Here is a 24,051-nt window from a genome sequence, read left to right on the forward strand (position 1 = left end):
TTAGGAGAAATTTTTTCATATCTCAGTGGTTTTTAAAGTGTTAATTTCTTTTCATTGTTCATTTATTCTTTCAACAAATTTTAATGAGTATATATTACAAACCAGGTGCTTCACTAGGAGCATAAATAAAGTCTGGTCTCGGCCTGCAAAGAGCAAAATGTGTCAGCAAGTAACTACATTATGACCACAAAGTCCTTGAATACGCAGGGCAGGGACAGGGTTGCTTGCAGCGAAGAGAAAAAGCTACAATGTGGCTCTTGAAGACAAAGGAGGTCGTCAGAGCGGAGAGGAGGATCCCATCTCCTGCAGAAGAATCAGCAAGACAAGCAGTCAAGGACTCAGGAGGAGCCAGCCGCAGGCGATAGGAACTTGCTGGAACACAGATGCTCATGGTGCCCATCAGACAGGGGACCAGGGAAAGGGATACAGATCACACACAGAGTACAGCATGTCACTGGAAATTTTATAAGAGCAATGTCAGTGGATTGATGACAGCAAAAGCACACTACAGTACCCTGAGGAAAAAAAGAAGAAATTGAGACAAATGCAAACATTCTGTCCAAAGATCTTGCTATAAAAGAATAAAGGGACCAATGACTAGAAAAGGGCAAAAGGTCAAGGGGAAGTTTTTAAAAAATGTTTTTTAAAGACTTCTTTTGATATTTTTCTGAAGTGAGAAGTGGAGAGGCAGAGAGACAGACTCCTGCATGCGCCTGACTGGGATCCACCCAGCATGCCCACTAAGGGATGATGCTCTGCTCATCTGGGGCATTGCTCTGTTGAGGCCAGAGTCATTCTAGCGCCTGAGGCAGAGGCCATGGAGCCATCCTCAGCACCCAGGTCAACTTTGCTCCAATGGAGCCTCAGCTGCGGGAGGGGAAGAGAGAGACAGAGAGGAAGGGGAGGGGGAGGGGTGGAGAAGCAGATGGGTGCTTCTCCTGTGTGCCCTGACTGGGAATCGAACCTGGGACTTCCACACACTGACACTCTACCGCTGAGCCAACTGGCCAGGGCCAAGTTTTATTTTTTTATGTGTAAAAGACCTAAGCTCCTTAATAAGAAAACATGGGGTCAACAAAGAGAGGAAGGTTAAAAGCACAGGAAAGAGGCAGGAGGAACACTTCTTCCAAAGCCATTGCGAGAGAGAACGGCTCATCCTGAGGGCTACCCTAGGCACTGCATGGTGTTTAGCAGCGTCCCTGCCCCTAACACTCACTGGACAGCAGCAGCACTCCGAGATGTCCCAACCAAAACCATCTGGACATTGCCAAATAGCCTCGGGGGGGGGGGAGGAGGACGAAACCTCTCTGGTGGAGACAGCTGGTCTAGAAGGGACCAGATGACTTGAGGTGAGCTTAGAGAGGCTGGTGGACTGCAAGGAGAAGGGGCCTCGGAAAAGAGGAGAAAAAGTCTGTTTTGTGGTGTGTGGGCAAGTTTTGAAATGAAATGATTGTGTGGAGAATGGGAGAGACATATCATAACGACAGAAAGCAGAACAGTGTGGGTATCAAACAGTGTCTCTTCTCCTAGGCCTTAGCCCTGATTCTTTCCCTAGACCGGCTCTCCAGAAAGCAGTTCACTGAGGAACCTGGGCTTAAAGAATTTAGTGAAGGACCTCTATCAAAACATTAACATTGGTGCCCTGGCCAGTTAGTGTAACGGCTTAGAGCACCGTCCCGAAGCCCAGAGGTTGGCGATTTGATCCCCGATCAGGGCACACACAGGAACAGCTTGATGTTCCCACATCTTTTCCTCTCTCACTCAAATCAGTAAGTTAAAAAAAAATTTAATCCTTTACATTAACATCTGAAGGAACTGAATCATCCTGAAAAGTATTCTCACCCTTAGAAGAACTACGTTCTTATTTACCAGAACAAAAATTTCGGGGTCTTCGTTTTCCCTGGAACGTACAATTTACACATAAATTTGTAAAGTCTCCAACAGGAAGGTTTCTATATTTTAATTTGTCCCAAATTCTACCCATTACAACCAATATTTGATTTTTAAGACATACAAGTGAAATAATCTTGTAATTAGGCACCATCTTTGAAAAACGCATAACTTTCATCTGCTGCTGAGTATTAGTCCACGTTAATACTGTGCTCAGTGTAGAGGGAAACTTGACATTCCTATCTGTGCCCTAAGAGCTCCATTACGGCACACTGCCGAGTGACTGTCAGAAGACTAACTAGTTATCTCGTATACTTCTCTCTTCTAAATACAATCATTACAACCTGAAAGTCCCGTTTATGGGTTTTTTTTTTTGTTTGTATTTTTCTGAAGTTGGAAACGGGGAGGCAGTCAGACAGACTCCCACATGCACCTGACCGGGATCCACCGGCATGCCCACCAGGGGGCGATGCTCTGCCCATCTGGGGCGTTACTCTGTTGCAACCAGAGCCATTCTAGCGCTTGAGGCAGAGGCCACAGAGCGTTTATGTTTTTAACGATTTTGTAGTTTCCTGACAATGTGCAAGCTGTTCTTTCTGACAGCACAGTTAGGCAGTGGCCTCACACAAGTGAGAGAGACCGGGTGTGCACAGACACACGCAGTGTTTGTTGATATTACTACCAAGGAAACTGGTCTGCAAAGAAATGTCTCTTACTTAAAAATCTTCCACAAGTACCTATTACAACAACATGAAACTTTGCCCTAGAAATATTTCTCTCGCCTTTTTCCTGGATCCCTAAACTTACTGAAGCAGCTTCACGTGCAGCTAAAAGAACTCGATTTGTACTCTTTTCCTCCTCGAGAGGTCAAATGCACTTCAACACAAATATCTAAAATATGCTAAAGCAATAATTCCAGACATAATAAGCAAAGATTCCCATCTGTGCTAACTTTAGAATAAGCATACGTACGGAAGAAGGACTTTTTTTCCCACTAGAGAGAAACCTCACTGTTCATTATATCATCACTATGGTCAGCCTCACTTGTTAAACAGAACTCCCAAGGTTACAATCACCTAAAGGTGTTCTGAATATGGAATGGTGAGTGCCTTGCGTACATTACCAAGTCTCTTCAAAGAAAGTTCAAGTTGGATTCACTTTCAGATCTGCTATATGTAACGATGAAAGGATGAAAATATTAAGCTCAAATTCCATACTCTAAAGACCAACATTCAAATGTATCTCTAACAGCAACTCGACCTGTACACTTGAGGCCTCTGACATCTCTGGTAATAGGCACATCAAAAGAAACCCACGTCCTTTACCCAAAACCTGACTATAAAACAATCTCTATAAAGGCCCAGCATGGCGAACCTTTTTATAAAAACCGCCCATTTTTGCAGTGCTGGTCAACCTGGTCCCTCCCGCCCACTAGTGGGCATTCCAGCTTTTATGGTGGGTGGAGGGAGAGCAACCAAACCGCGCTGCGATTGGCTCACCATGAAAGCTGGAACGCCCACTAGTGGGCGGGAGGGACCAGGTTGACCAGCACTGCAAAAGTGGGTGGTTTTTATAAAAAGGTTCACTAGGCCCTGGCTGGTTGGCTGAGTGGTAGAGCATCGGCCTGGCGTGCAGGAGTCCAGGTTCGATTCCCAGCCAGGGCACACAGGAGAAGCACCCATCTGCTTCTCCCCCCCTCCCCCCTCCTTCCTCTCTGTCTCTCTCTTCCCCTCCTGCAGCCAAGTCTCCATTGGAGCAGAGTTGGCCCGGGCACTGAGGATGGCTCTGTGGCCTCTGCCTCAGGCGCTAGAGTGGCTCTGGTTACAACAGAGCGACGCCCCAGATGGGCAGAGCATTGTCCCCTGGTGGGTGTGCCAGGTGGTTCCCAGTCAGGCGCATGCGGGAGTCTGTCTGCCTCATTGTTTCTGGCTTTGGAAAAATACAATAATAATAATAATAAAAAAATTAAAAAATAAAAATAAAAAGGTTCGCCATCATGGCTCTAGGCCTACATCCAAGTGAGTAAAAAAGTCTCCTGAAGGAAAAAGTGTTTCTACAGCAGTCAGGATCATCTCTCAAGTTGTTACGTTGTGTCTCTATTCCTCCCCAAGGAAATAAGAATTGTATGACCTGAAAACATGCTAAAAGGTGTAAGAACTGAGACAGAATCTAAGCATAAAAACAATCTAGAGATAAATAATTCAATTATAGTTAGCAAATCTAAGGATTTCAATGCTCACATCTTAAGATGACAGAAAAAAACCTCTGCATCTAAGTAACTAAGTCAAATTTCTTCAAAGCCAACATTATACAAATCAGATTTTTCCAGACACTTCCAAGTTCCGAGTTCAGTCAAGTTCTAAAATGGAGACACTTCTGAGACTAATTTTTTTTTTTTGACAGAGACAGAGAGAGGAACAGATAGAGACAGACAGACAGGAAGGGAGAGAGATGAGAAGCATCAATTCTTCGTTGCAGCTCCTTAGTTGTTCATTGATGTGCCTTGACCGGGGGCTACAACAGACCAAGTGACCCCTTGCTCAAACCAGTGACCTTGGGCTCAAGCTGGTGAGCCTTGCTCAAATGACATGAGCCTGCGCTCAAGCTGGTGACTTTGGGTCCTCTGTGTCTCAGTCTGATGCTCTATCTACTGCGCCACCGCCTGGTCAGGCTTATTTTTCTTCATAGAAACAAAACTGGCCCTGGCCGGTTGGCTCAGTGGTAGAGCATCGGCCTGGCGTGCGGAAGTCCCGAGTTCGATTCCCGGCCAGGGCACATAGGAGAGGCACCCATCTTCTTCTCCAACCCTCCCCCTCTCCTTCCTCTCTGTCTCTCTCTTCCCCTCCCACAGCCGAGGCTCCATTGGAGCAAAGCCCGGCCGCTGGGGATGGCTCCTTGGCCTCTGCCCCAGGCGCTAGAGTGGCTCTGGTCGCGACAGAGCATCGCCCCCTGGTGGGCGTGCCGGGTGGATGCCGGTCGGGCGCATGTGGGAGTCTGACTGCCTCCCTGTTTCCAGCTTCAGAAACACACACACACACACACACACACACACACACACACACACACAAAAGAAACAAAACTGATAAAATCTTTGAGGGTACAGAGTGTAAAAAGGTAAGCAAGGCCATGCATTTGTTTTCATGATAACCCATAATCTTAAATTCTTATTCATATATACTTCGATTTCAAAAACATGAAAGCTTTATATAAAGCTTCACTTTTTCATTTCAGAAAGAAATCTTGAAATATTTGAATGCTAAACGATGCTTATTCTTTTCTTAAACAATCTTTGTATTGGCCTCTTGTTTTATTTTCTTTGGGAAATAATACAAACATACTAGTTCTAATTTTGTTCTCATTTTCAAGGTTATTTTCAATTGTTTCCTTAATTCAATACAAGTAAGTGTCTCCTTAACAGTTTTAAAAAGTAAAATTTTATTTTAATCATCTGAAACAAAAATTAACTGGGTTCAAAGGTCATCATGCCTTAGCCTGTTCCTAATAATGACCGAAAATTTTATTGATAAGGTTCAACTCAACCTAAAACAAATGGCAAAAGAAGTAACTTCCATTTAACACCTTCATTAGGGTTCCTTTCCCCTTTCTAAAGAGCTGAAATAGGTAAAAAATAATGACACCATCCATAAGATTATGAGCTAGTAAATAATTTTCTCTCTTGCTATTTTGAAAACTCCAGGAAAGCAGGAACAGGCACTTGGTTGATGAAATGACGTGACATGTGACTGCACCTCATGGCAAGTGGAGGCGCAGACAGACGGCCAGCGCAGCGGTCAGCAAAGGGAGGGACGCTGCAGCAGCGTGTCCTCATGAACTAAAACCGTTCGTGCAAACCGGGAGCCGGGCACTGGGACAAACTAGAGAGAGGCATGCGATCTTCCGGGATAACATGCTTCAGAACCAAGAAGAGCTCGCAGACCTCACGCTAACACCTGGGACTAGCAGCGGCTGCCTGAGCACTGCGGGCAAGCTGGGCAGAGCAGGAAAGAGTCTGGGACGGATTAACGGATCTGTCACGGATGTGGGGTAAAGCGTGTGTGTCTCTTGGAGGAGGGAGGAAAATGTTGGTACACCTTCCTCATTTTTAAGCTTTGCTCTAGATAAACACTGGCGTGCCGGGGCACAGGGGGGCACAGGAAAGGAACGAATTCCATCACTGACGGATGTGGTGCCGACTTCCCCCAGGCTCGGGGGTCTTTCTTTTGTGCAAGTTATAGGGAAAACGGGCCCTATAATATGTAAGTCCCTCTCCTGGGGCTTCAAAAATGTTCAATTACAGCCCAAAGCTGTAAGATCAGGAAGACATGAGACAGTCAGAAGCCAGGGTACCAGGGTCTCAGTTCTGTCACAGAGGTAAATTCCATATTATACTATACTTAGAGTGCAGAGGCGGGGAGGAATAATTATGATCACAAAGGCACTGAGGACGCTGCTGATTCTCATTCACTAGGAGAAGTTGTCACATTAAAGAGGTCCGGTCCAAGAGTGTACATCTGAACAGAAGCTCCCCAGAGATTTTCTTTCCCGGGCTATGTTCTAAAACCAGATTAAAGTCTGGGGTTTTCTTTTATTTCATAGCATCGTCCCAAATTTGGCATTTCAAATATGTACTCTTAATACATGATGAGTCCAACATACTATCTTTGTTACTAGGAATCAATCTGATGTACACTGGCTCAATGAAATAAAGTACTTTACTTTGAAATGATCAGTTTGATTAAAAAATGTTTTGAATCATGGTCCACAAATTGAAATTTCTTTTGAGAGCCAAATTTTTTAAACTTAAACTACATAGATAAGTACACTGTTATTAACTTAATTAGGGTACTCCTAAGCTGGCCACACTCAAGGGGCCAACGAGCCGCATGGGGCTTGCGAGAGTATGCCCATAAATAGCTTTAAAAGAAACCACAAAAGGAATGAGAAGATTTCTTCTTGTCTGAATACTACTAGACAGTCATAGGGGCACACGCCTGTCCACTGCACCACGCTCAACCACGTCTCACATCTGTCTTGTTGTCTGAAGTCCTCCTGTTCAGCCTCAACTAATGCTTGGCAGCTTGGTCCCAACTGGTCAGAAGTGGAAGCAAACCCATAAAGCGAACCATGACTCTGAGGCTGCTCAGAGCACTGGAGAGTAATTATAAAGAGGACACGCCAGTTGTAATAAATCAGAAGACGAAGTGACGACTCAAAATGATTTCAAGCTAGCACTTTTTTTTAACCAGCTGTCAGAAACATTAAGGCTTTAAAAATTACAGGTAGTTCTCTTGCCTACTCTCTTAGAACGCATTTAGTACCGAGTATACATTCTGTATTATTTTCTGATTATTAGAGCATTTAGAGGGATCGTTTATCTAATGAAGACTCAGTTGGCCCTGATGAGAAAACATCAGGCTTTAATCCCCACAGTGCAAGCTTCGTAAGCAGATATAAGACTCAAATAGAGGAAAAAACAAAGTACTGGTTTTAAACTAATTCCTGAAAGAATATTCAAGTGCCATCAGAAAAAGGTCTAAAGAAAATCTCCAAGGCCCTGGCCAGGTGGCTCAGTGTACAGAGCATAGTCCTTGTGCACTGGGGTCAAGGGTTCCATCCCCGGTCAGGGCACGTAGGAGAAGCAACCAATGAATGCTCACTTCAACGGAACAACGAAACAGAACGTGTTGATGCTTTTCTATCAATTTCTCTCCCCAGTTCTCCACTCATCCCTGTTCCACCTTCTCTTTCTCTCATATCAATGGGAAAAAATATATATTTTTTTGTGACAGAGACAGAGGACAAGAGAGGGGCAGTCAGGGACAGAGATTAGAAGCATCAATTCTTTGTTGCAGCACCTTAGTTGTTCATTGATTTTCTCATATGTGCTTTGACTGGGGGGGGGGGGGGTTCTACAGCAGACTGAGTGACCTCTTGCTCAAGTCAGTGACCTTGGGCTCATGCTGGTGAGCCTTGCTCAAACCACATGAGCCTGTGCTTAAGCCAGCAACCCCGGGGTTTTGAACCTGGGTTCTCCATGTCCCAGTCTGATGCTCTGGTCAGGTCCATTGCGTCACTGCCTAGTCAGGTGGAAAATAAACTTTTAATAAAAAAGTAACTAAAAAAAGGAAATCTACAAGATTTGCTGAAGGTTCTTTGAGAAGGTATCTGATATACACACATTCTCATGGGTGTGAACATACATGTGCGTGCATATGCACACATACACAATATTTACGTGAAAAGTCAACCTGGCTCATCCGCTCCCAGCCAGAACGGGGGGGCTCTGCTTAAGGTGCCGGAGTCTTTGACAAGAAACCCAGAAAGGAGTGCTTTATAAGCACTTGCTCTTCCCACCAGACCACCAACCACTGAACTACAAAAGGAATGGAGAGCTGTCTAAGCTGATGAGAACAGCGACGAGGTAAAATATTCCTTTAGAGAATTTCAGAAAAATCACACCTGAAAGGACTAACCACAAAGTGTCAGCCTCATTCAATTCTCTGACCCGATATATGATGACTGTTTTTAAGGCCTCAATCCTCTTAAAATCATTCTCATCTGATTAGTGGTTTAGAAAAGAATTAAGGTCTGACCTGTGGTGGCACAGTGGATCAAGCGTCAACCTGGAACGCTAAGGTCGCAGGTTGGAAACCCCAGGCTTGCCTGGTCAAGAAACACAGGAGAGTTGGTGCTTCCTGCTCCTCCCTGCTTCTCTCTCCCCTCTCTCTAAAATGATAAATAATTGTTTCAACCTCTATATTAGGAAGGAATGAAGGCCATACCCTTGCCTACAACTTTCAGGTAACTAGAATAATCATCACAGAACCGGAGGCTAATGAGATGAAGGCAAAGGGCCTTGTTCCAGTTTCTCAGGTGACTACTCCAGAAATCGTTCTTGATCCATGAACATTCCCAAATAACCTACTTTTACTATCAGTTAAGTGAAATTGCTTTTAGGGTGAGGGCGTCCTTTTTTGACCCTCTGAAAACTATTAGTGTAGAAATCAACCTTAGTCTGCCACTGATCAAATGGTGGACTACTGGATTACTTACTCGAAATATAAAAGTCATGTTATGAAGAAAACTACAAACTCACAGACTGAATTAAAACAAATTGTGCATTAGGGGGCAGGTACACTAGGCACTTAGACTTCTCCGTGTAAGTCTCACATCTATAGCTTTAGGCTAACAAATCTAAAATAACCAATGTGGCAAAGAAAGACAAGAGTTATAACAGTTTAAGAGATTGCCCTCTTCCGTTTTAAGCTTTCTATACCAAAGTGACAATTAAATTTTATATTATCCACTAAAAATCTAGCTTTAATTTTTTTTTGAAAGTTCTGATAAGAAATTACTGTTTTACATTTGAAAGTACAGATAACTATGGTCATGGGGCTATTTAGTGATTTCCAATGGAATCGAGATCCTTACTATGTCTTCCTAAACTGTCTAAAATGTGTCACTTGAGATTTCAGAATCAGCAGTAGTCAAGTCATTTCAGTTCTCTCTTCCAAACAGGTATTTTCTTGAGATCTCAAATTTTATCTGACAGTTTCTTTGGAATAAAATGGCTCTGAATATGCTTTGCAAATTCAGTATCATATAGAAAGACCTAACAAAAAATTTTAATCATTTTTCTACATGTAGTTTCCCACACAGTAGCCTGAGTCAGACACATTTAAGAAAGGAGTTTATTTTGGTGATTAATAACTTTTTTAAAGCAAGAATATATTCGTGGATCAAGTGTAAATCTTACCAGCCTTTTTCAAGTCCCATGGGGGAAAAAACCTACTCTTAAAACTTGAGATCCTACTGTATGTATAATATTTTTAACAACCAAATTGTTACTATATGGACACAGACAATTAACTAACAAAAGAAGCTTCCTAATTGTCCTTTCTGAAATTACAACACAGACATTTCCATGACAGGCGACCCACCTGGATCAATAGGATGCTTGCCACTAGCCTAATGAATCCAACAGCCGTGTTTAAAGGTCGGTACTGAGGACCAGAAACACAAATGAAGCTCAGAGAGTTGAGGCCCTGGAGGCGGAAAAGCTTCAGAAGACCTATAGGGCTCTAAGAACCACCCAATCCATTCTCTCCCTCCCCCAGTTTGGGTTGCAATAGTCAATCTACACAAGTAATCCCTTAATTATTTGCACTGAATATACAACACTGACTTGCATGACCTACAAATTTCTATTACCTACAACTGACAACCGTAACAATAGTCACAGCTGTGAGCTGTGTAGTACTACACAGACCAGGCAGTGCTCTAAGTGCTCTAGTGCTTTTCAAGGAAAAATCAGAATTCTCTGTGCTCATTTCTGTAGAAGTTACAGGGCCCTTGTTAAGACACATTTTTAGGAAAGATCTATAGAGCCATGCAACTTGAATTTCAATCAAATACAAAGCTGTTTTTTTACTTGATCAAAAGAAAAAAAATGTATTAAGGTTGTACTATGAGATAAAGAGTGAACCCGTAATTTATTCGGAAAATAAAAAAGACCTATCTCTAATAAACCACTGAAATGGCAAAATAATAGTCATATCACTTAAGAGAAAATTTTAATGAGTAGACAAAACAGAAAATGCTAATACTGTTTTTGAAAGACAAATAGAAATGAAACTGAAAGACACTTGTCGCACATTTTCAGGTCTAAATGAGGTCTAAAAAAACCTTTTTAAAAAGGATTAATTTTTCAATGCAAAGATAATTCATAGTAAATAGAGTCTTTGCAATACAATACTAATGTTATTGGTTTTCTTTAAAAATTCCCTTAACTCAAGTTATTACTAAAGAAACATAAAACTCTGGGCATTACTAACTCATCTAAAAAGTTAGGCAATGCATTGTATTTAACAGTCTGCAATACTTGTATTAGAGATTCAAATTTGATTGTTGTATTATCCAAAGTAATTTAAAAATGGAATTCTATAGATGTGTTTCATCACTCTAACCTTTCCCACGGTGTGTTTTCAAATGTAAAAGGTCTATGTACTTAGATCTTAAACAGTTATAGAACTTTAGGTCCCCGGCTGTTATGAAGTTGTCATCCAGAAGTCTGCTGAAGTCCTAACTCCCAGTACTTCAGAATGGGACCTTATTTGGAAACAGGGTCATTACAGATGTAACTAGGTAAGAGGAGCTCATACTGAAGTGGGCTGAAACGCTAATCACATAAAACTGGTGTCTTTATTCCTTATAAGAGGAAAATTTAGACACCAACAGAGGACATGGACACCACGACCGAAGACGGCCATGTGGTGACAGAGGCCGACTGAAGTGATGCACCCAGAAGCCAAGAACACCAGGGACTGCTGAGAACTGCTGGAAGTTTGAGAGAGGTAAGGAAGAACTGGTCTTTGGAGAAGTATGGCTCTGTCAACACCTTGATTTTGGACTCCTAGCGTCTGGAACTGCGAGAGTAAGTTTCTATTGTTTTAATCAATCCAATTTCTGGTATGCAGCCCCAGGAAACTAATTATACCAACCATAGCGTAAATCAGGGGTCCCCAAACTACGGTCCGCGGGCCACATGCGGCCCCCGCTGCACTTCCGGAAGGGGCACCTCTTTCATTGGTGGTCAATGAAAGGAGCACATTGACCATCTCATTAGCCAAAAGCAGGCCCATAGTTCCCATTGAAATACTGGTCAGTTTCTTGATTTAAATTTACTTGTTTTTTATTTTAAATATTGTATTTGTTCCCGTTTTGTTTTTTTACTTTAAAATAAGATATGTGCAGTGTGCACAGGGATTTGTTCATAGATTTTTTTCTAGTCCGGCCCTCCAACGGTCTGAGGGACAGTGAACTGGCCCCCTGTGTAAAAAGTTTGGGGACCCCTGGCGTAAATCTATCTTTCCAAAAGAGCATCTTCTTGTATAGCACAGCTTTGAAGTCAGCAAAACGTGGATTCAAACACCTATACAAAGCAAAAGCTATATATACATGGACTTCTTTTATTTGTAAAGAAGAGAACAAATATATATATTTAATCTATATATTTTAAAGGTAAAATATATAGACTAAGACACAGAAGTTAAAAATATTATGTCTCTCCACACCCAAAACCTCTCACTCTATAATGAGAACGCATTTTAACCTATGGTCATAGATTATTTGACTAACAATTCAGAAAGTACTATGATAAAAACAGAGGACTGTAACTAAAATATTATTAAGTAAACTTTATTTTTAAAATAAAAGCACAGTCCTAAATGAAGTCCTAATAGTTTTACTACTTAAAAATCTCTAAACCCTTATATTTTTCTCAGTTATAAAAGGGGTGATGTTTTTCAGACCCTTCTGAGGTGGCAAGTGTGACCCTCTCCTAACTAAAAGGCTCAAAGTACTATTCCTGACCACAGAAACAAGAGTTATCCTGTTGTACTTTCAAAGTACAAGTTTTCTGATTTTACTCATATTCTTACTAATGTGTAAACTGACCTGAGGTTCAGTAATAAACACAAGAGTCATGTTATGAAAAAATGATTGTTCAAATGCAAGAACATTTTATTTCATGTAATAATCACAACATAAGCAAAATAATAATTACCTTTGGCAAAGTCAGTAGAAACAGAAACGTAACAATGTGATAAGCATATTCCCCTGATGTGTGTGGGTCAGGCAGTAATTCGGACACAAAGGTCCACAGTCATCTAAAGACTCAGGAAAAGGTGACCAAGGCCAGCGTGGCATGCTGGGGTTAAACCTCACATAAATATAAGTTCAGTAAGTGGAACTAAAGACTTGAAAAGAAAGAAAACCTTGAATTGGGTTCTATATGCTCCTAAAGTAAAAGAACTGCCAGTTATCTACTGCCAGCAAAGACAAAGGCTGGTCTCTAAACTCCGACTTCGGGCGGTGAATGAGACTAACGCTGAATGTTTACTATGTGTAATTTTACGTGGCTCATTTAAGCCATGAATTATTTTTTATTTTTTTAAAGAGAGAGAGAGAGACATGAAAGGAGAGAGAGAGAGAGAGAGAGAGAGAGAAAGAGGAAAGTGATGAGAAGCATCAACTTCGTAGTTGTTTCACTTCAGTTGTTCATTGACTGCTTCTCACACATGCCTGACCGAGAGGCTCAAGTCGAGCCAGTGACCCCTTGCTCAAGCCAGCGACCTTAGGAATCATGTTGATGGTCCTGCCCTCAAGCTGGCAACCTCATGGTTTTGAACTGGGGACCTCGGCATTCTGGGTTGACACTCTATCCACTATGCCGCCACTGATCAGTCCAGAATATTCTTAATATGTGTTGTATATACAAGAAAACTAAGTACTAAGTTCTGGATTGACATACTGTGTATAAATCCCAAAGTTTAGAAAGGAGCTGCCAAAGCCACCATCTAAAATGCAAGTCTACAAGTAATCACCAGCTCTGCTTTGCTTGTATTAAATCATTTTAAAGGATAAAAAGTTTTGAAATTTTATTTCATTTGTGGAAAAAAGTGTTTTCAAAAATAATCTTATTTAATATCAACGCAACACAAACCTGCCTCCAAAGCAGCGAGGTATGAAGAACGTTAACAGTATCAGGCCACAGTGCATAACCTCAAGGAAAGAAACAAAGGCTGAACACAGAACCCGGAGCTGCAGATTCCTGAACAGCAAAAGAAGACAGCCCATACTCGTCACCACAAACACGCAACCTCAGTGTTGAACCGCAGCCTTGCCCTATTAAAGATATGCTGTTCAAGTTTATGTTTTCCTGTACAAATCTGCCTTTTCTAAAGAGAAGAGTATTTAGTTGGTGAGCCTCTGCAATGTGAGCCCGGCACTTTATTAGGTGGTACAGACTAATTTTTTAATTTAATAGACCTGGGTTTCAATCTTTGTTCAAATATCTACAAGTTATAAAACCCTGGGAAGTCACTTAAATCTGTTTCCCTTTAGTGAAACAGGTATTAAAATAACAACTACCTCACAGGACTGTCATGAGGATTATACTATGCAAACATTGATCAACTTACAACCTATGCAACTTACGACCATTCGACTTTACGACCACAATCGCTAGCCACGACTGCTCCACGTCTGGCAGTGCAAGCGTTGCCCAGCTGGGCGTACGACAGTGCGGGCCAGCTTCCGGCAGAACTACCATCTCCGCATGCACCATTTCAACTGTTATCCCACACTCGGTACAGCAATTTGTGTTTTGTGTCTTGGATTTTTTCATCAAACCCCTCCCCAAGATGTCCAGCAAGAGGAAACTGTCTTTGCAAATATTAAACCAGTTTTACTGGTAATGCAGTGTTTTACTTAAACCTGATGAAAAGTAAAAATAGAAACAAAATGGTGTAGAGATAATACAAATGGCATAAAATGAACAAAGAAAATTATGATAAAATATGACTTAAAGATTTTTATAACATCATTTCACAGTACTGTACATATAGCCTACTCAACTTATGACCAAATCGTGTTACAACTGGTCTGTCGGAACCAATCGTGGTCGTAGGTCGAGCACTAGCTGTACAGGTAATAAAATTATTCTAGTTCTTGTCACATAGTCCATGTCCACTAAATATTAACTAACATCACCGATAGTAATAAAAAATGTAACCCTACAAATTAGCTATTAAGAAGTGATGCTTAGACGTGCAGTAATTTTGTTCGAAGACACACATCTAGCAAATGTCAAAGCCAGTTTTGAAAACCCAAAGGTGGTCAAATCTGTGCTCTCGTAGAAAGTGTTTCAATATTGTCAGTCTTTCCCTTTTGTTCCTCCTGCCTCTTCAACTGGTTTTTTATCAAAGAGAAAACTTATTTCATAGATTCAATGTATTTAAATACTAGAAATAAATAACCTTAAAAATCACCAAGCCAAGGGGCAGCAAACGGCTTTCAACACAGACAAATCCAATTGACAGCCCTTGCCTGGAATGACGGGTCAAAAAGGAGGCTGGTTTAAGTGCTACAATGAGAAGATTCTGAGATGGGCAGAAAAAAACCACAGGACAGAACAGTGACAGCTGCCCATGGTGGGGGGAATGGGGGGAAACGGGGGCAGGAGAGAGATTTGATGGGCCACAACACAGGGCCAACCAAGTGCTATCTATGTATCTGCCACTGCTATGCAAGTGTAGCATGCCCGTTCAACTCCTCTAATTCTCAGGGCCAACAGCCACAAGTTCCAAGTTCCCTCTCGACCCCCTACTGAACTCAGTACATACGCATGCTCTCAGCCGCCTTCTCTGATACTTCTGCGAAGGCACACTTCCGCCCCAGATATATACTATACATAGTTTACAAAGTACTTATAACATCTGTTGTCCATCTTCATTAGAACAAGGCAGAGTAACTGCAAGCCTACAAACAGGACACAAAGAGTCCCCTGAAAGAGGAGAGAATTAAGCAGAGGGGAAGAAAATGCCAAAGCTCATGCCAAAATAAAATACTCATTTTTCATTAGTTTTAATGTATAACCCACATTCTCAGTAGTCCCACTAGTAACATGACTTCTAGACCTTCATAAAGTTAATGCTTGCAATTTTGTCCCAAACAGGTCCTTTACATAATCAAAGCATTTAATTACATTACATCAAGTAGATTTTTCTTTAAGGTATCCTAAACAAAGTTTCACTTGAGTCAAAAATACTTCAAAACCATCTCGTATGCTCCCTTCCATCCTTTTCTTTCTACGCTTCATTTCTAGATTAATGCTGGAGTTTAAAACAGCTGTGACACTGGACTTCTCTAATTTTTATTCACCCTCCAAAACCAGTTGCCACAATTAAAGTATCTATTGCAACACTAAAAATAATTGTGTATCACTCAAGTATTTTATTTTAAAATATTTTAATAATCTCAAGTATATGGTGCTTTAGATATTTACATATTTTAACATATCTAGGGTGGTGGTATGTGGGGGTGTGACAACACGCACACACCCCCAGAAGGGAGGGGTGTGTGTGTGTGTGTGTGTGTAACTATGTATTGCCCCCGGAGATGCTGTTACTAGTTAGTTTGTGGTGACACCCTCAAATTTTTCAAAGTGCTCCCCTGGTGACTGTTATACACCTGCTTTCTTCCTGCCTGAAAACCACAGAAACAGTGTATTTCCGAGGGCTCCCGGCATACGTGCCCCTGTTTAAAGTATGCTCCCCAAAGAAAACTATCTGGGCCATTAGTTTTAAATTCTAGTTCCATTGCTGAATCAATGTATTTTGCTTTTAAATTTCCCACTGTAAACTATAGTAACCTGATTTTTTTCTCAGAAGTGCAAAGTAGAAACCAATTTAAGTTATAGTTTAAAAGATGTTTTATATAAACCACAGCGTCAGTTATAGAAAACATTTATGATTATCTGGCACACTGAGTATTTATGATTACTCACAGCAGTGTACTTTTTTTACTTTGCCTATCTTAAAAATATAAAGATACCGATCTCATCTATATTATGTAAGCTATTTAAAAGGAAATATATTTGTTTTCGTTCTCTGAAAGTGTTAAAAGCTCTTAAACATTTTATTAATATAGCACCCAATAAAGTAATAATGATGAAGGCACATAAGGTATAGTAAAATTTTAATCGAGTATTAAAATTTTCTTTTTCCTTACATTTGCCCATCTAAAATACATGTAAAAAGTTTAATAATCAATACTGTATTTCTTTGATTTCAAAATACTTTTTAAATTTTGACATTTCTGAACTAGGGATGGGTTTTATAATCCCTATAATGACGTATTGGAAAAATGTTTTTTTTAAATGGTGCATCTTACAATCAATAGTACCTTGTATCTGATGAACTATGTGGTTTTTTAAAAAAAACTTTTTCAAATTAAACACATAACTCCTTTTTAAATGTAACACAACTCTTCCACACCCAAACAACCCTAAATGTATAGCTCCATAAACTATTATTTTTTACATAAAGAAGCAACTAAATTAGCAGGACAATGGAAACAAGTCTAGTAAGAATGTAATAACTTGAATAAGTAACAAATTTTATCAATTATATAATTTCCAAAGTTTTAAGCAAATAACTTGATACTATTCCATCTTCCTATGCTTTCTAAGTATTTGTCCACCCTATGTATTGATATAAACTTAGCAAGAGGAGCATTCCACCTATAATATGCTGCAGATAAAGACTACTTTTCTATCTACAATATAAATGATCAAAGTACAGTATATGTCGTTATGCTAATAGCAGAAGCCAATGTTTAATGAAATGTTTAAAGACATAAAAAACCATTTAAATATTAATAATTAACATCTATCAATAATGCCATCTACTGATACTGAAGAAAGTCATATTCTAACAAATCACAAATCAAAACACGGTGATTTGGTGTCTAATGGAGATATTGCCTGCAGTACCTTAATCATCTTATTAAAGTGAAATGATTAGGTTACTCTTTGCATATTCCTAGTTGCTGGTATTCTAGTGACAGCACTGTGATGATCAAAAGCATCAAAAATGTAATAGATCCTACATCAAACGTATCAAAGTAAGACAACTTTCCTGTACCTCATTTTAAAAAACGATGAACATAAATATAAATTTTGAAAATTCAGTATGAGAACGACTAATACCCCTTTACTAACCATATTATGCAGCAAAGCAAGGACAGCGTGAGAACAAGACAAATGCTTTTTCTGTCGGGCTTGCTTCTCGATTCTGCACTGACACCCGACCTGGAAGCCTGCACCAGTGCAATCTTCAAAACAGTCCAGTTCCGAGTATAGTCTGTTTTCCAGTTTGCGCATGAAGGCCCAAAAGTGATTTAAAAGCCTGGGGTTAAAGTCACTGAAAAGTCTCACATTCATTCATATTTCTTAATCCAAGTGAATGTCACTAAATTTTAATAATGGCAAGTGCAACTAAAGGAGTTTGAGAGACATCTAAGTCAATATAATTTCTTTGAAGACAAGGCAGATCTTTCCCAAACATTAAAATTTTGTGCCATTGTCACAATTTTTCCTGTTACCCTAAACCTAAGGAAAAGATCAGAAACCAACTCAAATTATTAAACTGAACCGAATTACTTAAAAATAAACACCAAACCCCCCTCGTCCACTTTTCTGAATGACAAAATAAATAATGTACTATTTCTATTCAGAATCTGTCAGAAAAAGAGACTTTATTTTTGTCCAGGAACCTTAAAAGCTCTACTCTCTAGATCATCAGCTAAGGTAAGCAAAAAGAGTCGATTTTAAATCGCTGGTATGATTTTATCATGGGGGGAGGGGGCTGACAAACCTAACTGAAGAATTCTAGATTAACGGAGAAAATGAATGGTTGGAAAAGCACAGGAACTATAAATGACAATTCACAGGACCAAATGAAAGTCATCATTAGAAATAAAAAAACACCAATGGTTTTATACATATGTGTATATATATGTAAAACCCAAAGGAGACATAAACAGCAAATAAATGAAAGTTAAAACAAAAATAAATAGAAAACCAAGACCAAATTTTTCTGCTACTCAGTTTACCTTGGAGATGAATATGAAGTGTCACCCAGTGCCTACAATACAAAACCCATGATGGACACTTTGTTCCTGGTACACAAGTTAATGGTTTTAAAAACCATCAACACCACTACACATTTTGTGCCAGTAACATACTTTAGAAAAGTGACCAGCAAGTAAGTACTTTAGCGTTTAGCACTATTTTACATGAAATTTGGTGTCCATGCTAAATCTAACTTCATGCTTAACTATATTTTTTAAAAACTGCAAAACAGCCAATGCATTTCTTTAAAGTATTTCTTATTTTCTATGCATAAAGGCTAGGGGCTATAACTATGAGCAATGTAATTGGCCAAATTTCCCTAATTTTGAATCCAGTTTAAAAAAATATTTTACTATCTAAATTATTAATTTCTATTTTTCTCTGTATGTACAGGAATTTAGACATATAGAGAAACAAAAAAAACCTACATGACTTAGACAATAAATACACAGATATTACCTATAAGCTAATGAGACCGCATGATTTTTATATTAAAGTACATGCTTTTCCCACCGCAGTTCTTCATTGTTGTTAAGAGTAATAGAAAGCTTGTAACTTATCACATGCTGCTAATGATCAGGGTTTTAAGAATTTGTAGGTTAAAAAAATACAATTCCTAGAACACTGTTATCAAACAAGTAAGTTTTATTGGCATCTAAAAACAAAATTCACCCAACATTGAAACGTACTTTAATATTTATGTTGTTGTTTTCTTTTTTCTTTTTACTCACTGCAGTATGAGGAACAAATCACAAACACTTACTTTGGAGAAACAGAGACCATAGTGTAGATTTTACAAAATCACTTTTTAAAATCTCTGTATTGTGCTCCTCAAATAGCTAGAGCCAGTCTTTGCATAAAATATCACAGCTTTGTCTATTACTGTAAAATTCTGCAGCAGCCTAAAGACATGGGTAAGATATACCACGACTTGCTATTCTGAAATATATCTATTACCATATCCAACCTAATGGTAGTATCTAAAAAATCCTTTCTTCCATAGGAAGTCTCTGACAAGCTGTTACTCAATTCCTTGAAGTTAAAAGAATCAGGGGGCAACATTTATATTTTATCAGAAAAATAAAAAATGTTTACCTACCATGTTCATATTAAGAACAATGTCTATACAAGTCAGTTGTACAATTATTTTAAGAGAAAAGTGAACATGAACATCAGATTAACTTAATTCTGGCAGACAAAAGTGAACAACTATGGTCCAGTCAGCCATTAATCTATTACAGAGAGATGACAACTTTACAAAAGGTATCTTTTTACCTACTGAGTGATGATTATGTCCCCTCAGTTTCTGTGCTTTCTACCACTGGTTCACTTTCTATATCAGCAACTGTGTCATTCTTCTCCTTGTTCATTTCACCTGAAGCGGCCAGTTTTTCATAAAGTTCAGGATCGCTCTGGACTGGTAAAGGCGGTGCTGGAGCGTGTCTGTCGGCATTTTCACCGTTCACCTGAGGCACACTGTCACCTTTTCGCTGAGAAGTGGCCCCTTCAAAGAAATCAAAAACCCGAGGATGAGGAGGGGGAACCCAGGTGTTTTGAATTCTATCTCGTCCAAGCCGATTTCCATTAATTTCTCTGCAGAAATCAAAATCTCTGTCATCCCTGTCCCTCTGCCTCTCCCAGTGTCTTCTGCGGTCATCAAAATCTCTGTGAACTTCCTGTCCAAATCCTCTGTTCCAAGGACCACTTCTAGGATCAAATCGATAGTTTCCAGACCGAAATCGACCCCTTTCTTCATGTAAGCCTTTTGGCCCAGCAAAGACAGGTAGAACCCGATGCTCTCTCTCATCAAAATCTCTATGACCCCATGGCTTTTCTGGATTAAAGCCAAAGTGGTCCCTGCGACCCAGATGATCCAAACCTGGCCTCACCAGGTTCTCTCTGATATCTACAGGAGGTCTTCCAAAATGATCCCTAGGATCCAGTGGGGGCCTTCCAGGGCCTTCCCTTGGATCTACAGGCCGTCCAACCACATCCCTAACATCCATCGGAGGAGGTCTACTCATGCTTTCCCTGGTGTCTATAGGAGGAAACCGGTAATCTCTATCTCCTTCCTGTTGAATGTTATCGTTCCCAAGTGGTATCCTTTTTTCTGGATTAGTCATATTGTCTATACTTTGCCTTGCAGGAACCAGAAAAGGTCTTTCTGGTTGACCAAAAATATCTCCTGGAGGGAAAGGACCACGGGGTGGTGGATGAAGAGCTGACTCAAGTATCGATGGGGGAGGGACTCCTCGCTGGGGAGGAAGTCCAGGCTGTAGTAAAGGAAATCTCGGTCCAGGTGCTTGTGGTATTAGTCCCGGGCGGAGGTCTAACATTGGCATCACAGGCATCCTTTGACTAGGGAGATTTAGAGGGGGTAAGTTTGGAGGGCCAACTGGCGGCTGTGTCCCCAGAAGTCCAGGTGCATTTGGAACGTTCGGTGGCTGTGCTCCTATAAGTCCAGAACTGTTAGGGATATTGGGGGGTAGCACTCCCATAAGTCCAGAACTACTTGAAACACTTGGTGGCTGTAGTCCCAAAATTCCAGAGTTATTCAGAAGATTTGGTGGCTGGGCTCCAATCATCCCAGAACCACTGGAAACGTTAGAGGGCCGGAGTCCAAGAAGTTCAGAATTACTTGATGCACTTGGTCTTTGAACTCCAAGAATTCCAGAACTGCTTGTCACATTTGGTGGGTGTACTCCTAAAATCGTAGAGCTACTTGGAATATCATTCGGAATCACTAAAACAGAAAGGGGGGGAAACACACACACACACAATTATTTTGATATGAAAAGGAAACTAACATTATAATTTCCAGCAGTTAGCTTGGAGTTAATCAGCTACTCGTTTCCCCCAAGAGTCAAAGTATAGTATACTAAGCAAAAATTATAGCTAAAATTAATACCAGGCACAGTGACACTTAAATATTAAAACGTAAGTGCAGATGCTACCTAAAATCTTTACATGATCTTCAGTTAACAAAGATGCCAGATTTTATATGATTCTCCACCTTGAACAACAGTCTTTCTAAACCACAGACCTTAATATGCTAACAATGGTGCAATAAAAAAAGGATTTGCTGTTTCCAAACACCATATTTACCTCTAGACATGGCGGATAATACCTGACAGAAGTTATTCACACCTAATACTTGTATATTCATATTCTGTACATTATTATTTTGATAACAACATATGAAAAGTTCCAAAAATAAAAAATAAAAAAAGAGGGAGAGCTGTCTCAATGGAAAAGTGTAAAAATCTATACTCGCCTGAAGAATGCCAAATTTGTTTTTAATAGGAAATTCAGTGGTCTCTCCTTAAAAACTGCAGTACTTCAACACTGGTGCATTCCACTGGTTATGAGTGCATGGCACCTCAGATCCAATACCACTACAGAGACCACGGCAGTGGTCATGACTCCGGGGGTAGCTTAGTTTACCTGGTCTGGCGTTTTCACCAGAAGAAATCGGGTGATCCAGAAGATGAGGTACTTTCTCTTCAGGCTCTGCTTGCTTCGGGGGCGGATTGAACACGGTCCCAGGGGGCAGAGCGGAAGCAGCCAGACTGCTGGCGACAGAACCTCCCGGTAAAACAAGGCCCCCAAACCCCACCTCCTTCACAGCGTCCGGCGTCATGGATAGAGGCGGCTGCACCAAAGCTGTGTAAAGAGGGAGAGGATATAGTTCAGACGGAATTACCTAACCATTCATGTGCTAAGCTAAAATACTGACCATGACTACCAACGGCCTTGCCAATGTTTTAAATCATTTCCAATCCTCTCTTCCTAACTGGTAAGACTGTTCCATTAACATGGCTAACAGTAAGTCTTCACTTAACGTTTTCGTTAGGTTCTGAGACTCAAATGACACATAACAAAACCAATCTTACCAGAGGCTAATTGAAATAAACAAGAATTAAATTCCTATGGCATCTCATAAACATGATAGCCAAACAGCACTGAAGGGAAGACACTGAGGCCGTCTGTGAATGCTCCCCTGGTCCTTCTATCTCCCTGACAAGGAAGGCACTACTGATAGCACAGGGCTTCATTTCACGGCATCCCTGTATCACCTGGCACATTACATAATAACTGATGCTTACAGTAAGTCATTACACAGAGGACAAATTCTATTTAGAAAATATTTTTAAAATAGAAAAAAAAATTTAGAAATAGTTGCACAATAGAGTTTAGTAAAATATGGGTTAGTAACTGAAGAAAATAGAAAATTCCAGTAACACCAAAAATAAAAAAAGCATAATTTTCCAAGGATACTAATACATGTGTATCTGAATATACAGAAATGATTAGTTAACTGACAAATATGTATGAGAATGAAAATCTGCCCAATCCCCTTGAAATTACAATGGACTAGGGTTCTCGTATTCACTACTTTTTGTCAAATGAGGCTAGAAACTCATCAGAGGAGATAGAGAAGACTACAAAATAAAAACAGGACAAGCATTCCATTTAAAAGGATGAGTAGAAAAGCCCCCTAAGTATATATAATTTTAAAAAACAAAATGAGAGGAATATAAAGTCACAAGTAAACAGTGAAAATTATTAGTACAACTTATACCACAACACTGTTCAAGTCGTTTATGTGGTGACTTAGGAACTGTGTTCTCTAAGATCATGTTTAACTCTAGATTATCTAGACAAACTGTCAGCCCACAGAAAGCTGTAAGACAGGGATGAAACCACCTGGAATCAGTGATGAGAACTGAATATAGAAATGATGAGAATTAAATGAGACCATGTGAGCAAACAGGAGAGTATCTGGAACACAGTAGTATTTCTTTTTCTCCATTAAATTGATCCCAGATTTTCCAAAATAAATAAGAAGAAAGAATTGGTAGGTAGGCTCTAGGATGAATCTCCATGAATGGTGAATTCAGAGTTCTGAACACTTTAATTTTCAGAAAGAATAATTCTTAATTAACCAACAATAACAAAAATGATGAATGACTCCTAACACTGTCTAAACACTGAAGGAGAGTAAAGAGTTTAAAAGTATAAGGAAATTGGATAGTATCAAAAGGGAAACCCTCTATCATATATACTATTTTTATCATGAAGTCCTCTGGGCCAATATTGGTCCCAAAAACTAAGCTCTCAAAAACTGATGCAGTCATCTCAAGAAGACACAGAGGCACATGAAGGGTCTCTCGCTTTCAAAGACGAAACACATTGAAATGCCAGAGAAGAATGAATGCACCTGCTTGGAAGCAAAAATCCATAATGCATAAACACTAAAGAAAGCAAGAAAGTGGAGGGAAAGGAAGAGGAAGAGGAGCAGAAATACAAGAAGTCTTCTCCCAGCTTCAGCCACTTGGCATCTCTGGAAATACTACAGAACTTCAAACATGGTATTCTGGGAAAGAAGTTAGCGTCTTCCTGTACAACTGCATTTCAAGGTAACTACTGTTAGTTGATCTGAGAAATTACTCATATAGAAAAATGCTAGCTAAGAAATATGCGAGGAATTATAAAATTCAAAAACTCGCCACTTTGAAAGTAATGAAAAGAAGATGTAAGTAGTAATGATCAGTGGATGAAACCACCAGAGGCAAGTCTGAAGGGAGACTGCAATCATCAGGTCCCACTACCTGAATGCTCGGCACACGGAACTCTCAACACACCGGAACGCTCGGCACACGGAACGCTCAGCACACGGAACGCTC

The 24,051-nt window shown here is 40.1% G+C and overlaps 1 protein-coding gene across 7 annotated transcripts in view; it reads right to left on the bottom strand.

Annotated features, from left to right (window-relative positions):
- The window catches only part of SCAF8 (SR-related CTD associated factor 8), a 172,526-nt gene that overhangs the window by 74,085 nt on the left and 74,390 nt on the right, over positions 1-24,051 (bottom strand). For 5 of the 7 annotated variants that reach the window (XM_066372952.1, XM_066372951.1, XM_066372950.1 and 2 more), the window contains 2 exons: positions 21,809-22,027; positions 18,992-21,107 (listed from right to left, as the gene is read on the bottom strand). In XM_066372952.1, the coding sequence (XP_066229049.1) occupies positions 19,654-21,107; positions 21,809-22,027 (1,673 nt within the window). In that variant the 3' untranslated portion in view covers positions 18,992-19,653. Of the gene's footprint in view, positions 1-18,991; positions 21,108-21,808; positions 22,028-24,051 lie in introns of those variants that run through there. The other 2 variants (XM_066372947.1, XM_066372948.1) reach the window with 1 other exon arrangement.

Source organism: Saccopteryx leptura, chromosome 3 (genome assembly GCF_036850995.1).
Source record: "Saccopteryx leptura isolate mSacLep1 chromosome 3, mSacLep1_pri_phased_curated, whole genome shotgun sequence".
Lineage (NCBI taxonomy): Eukaryota > Metazoa > Chordata > Mammalia > Chiroptera > Emballonuridae > Saccopteryx > Saccopteryx leptura.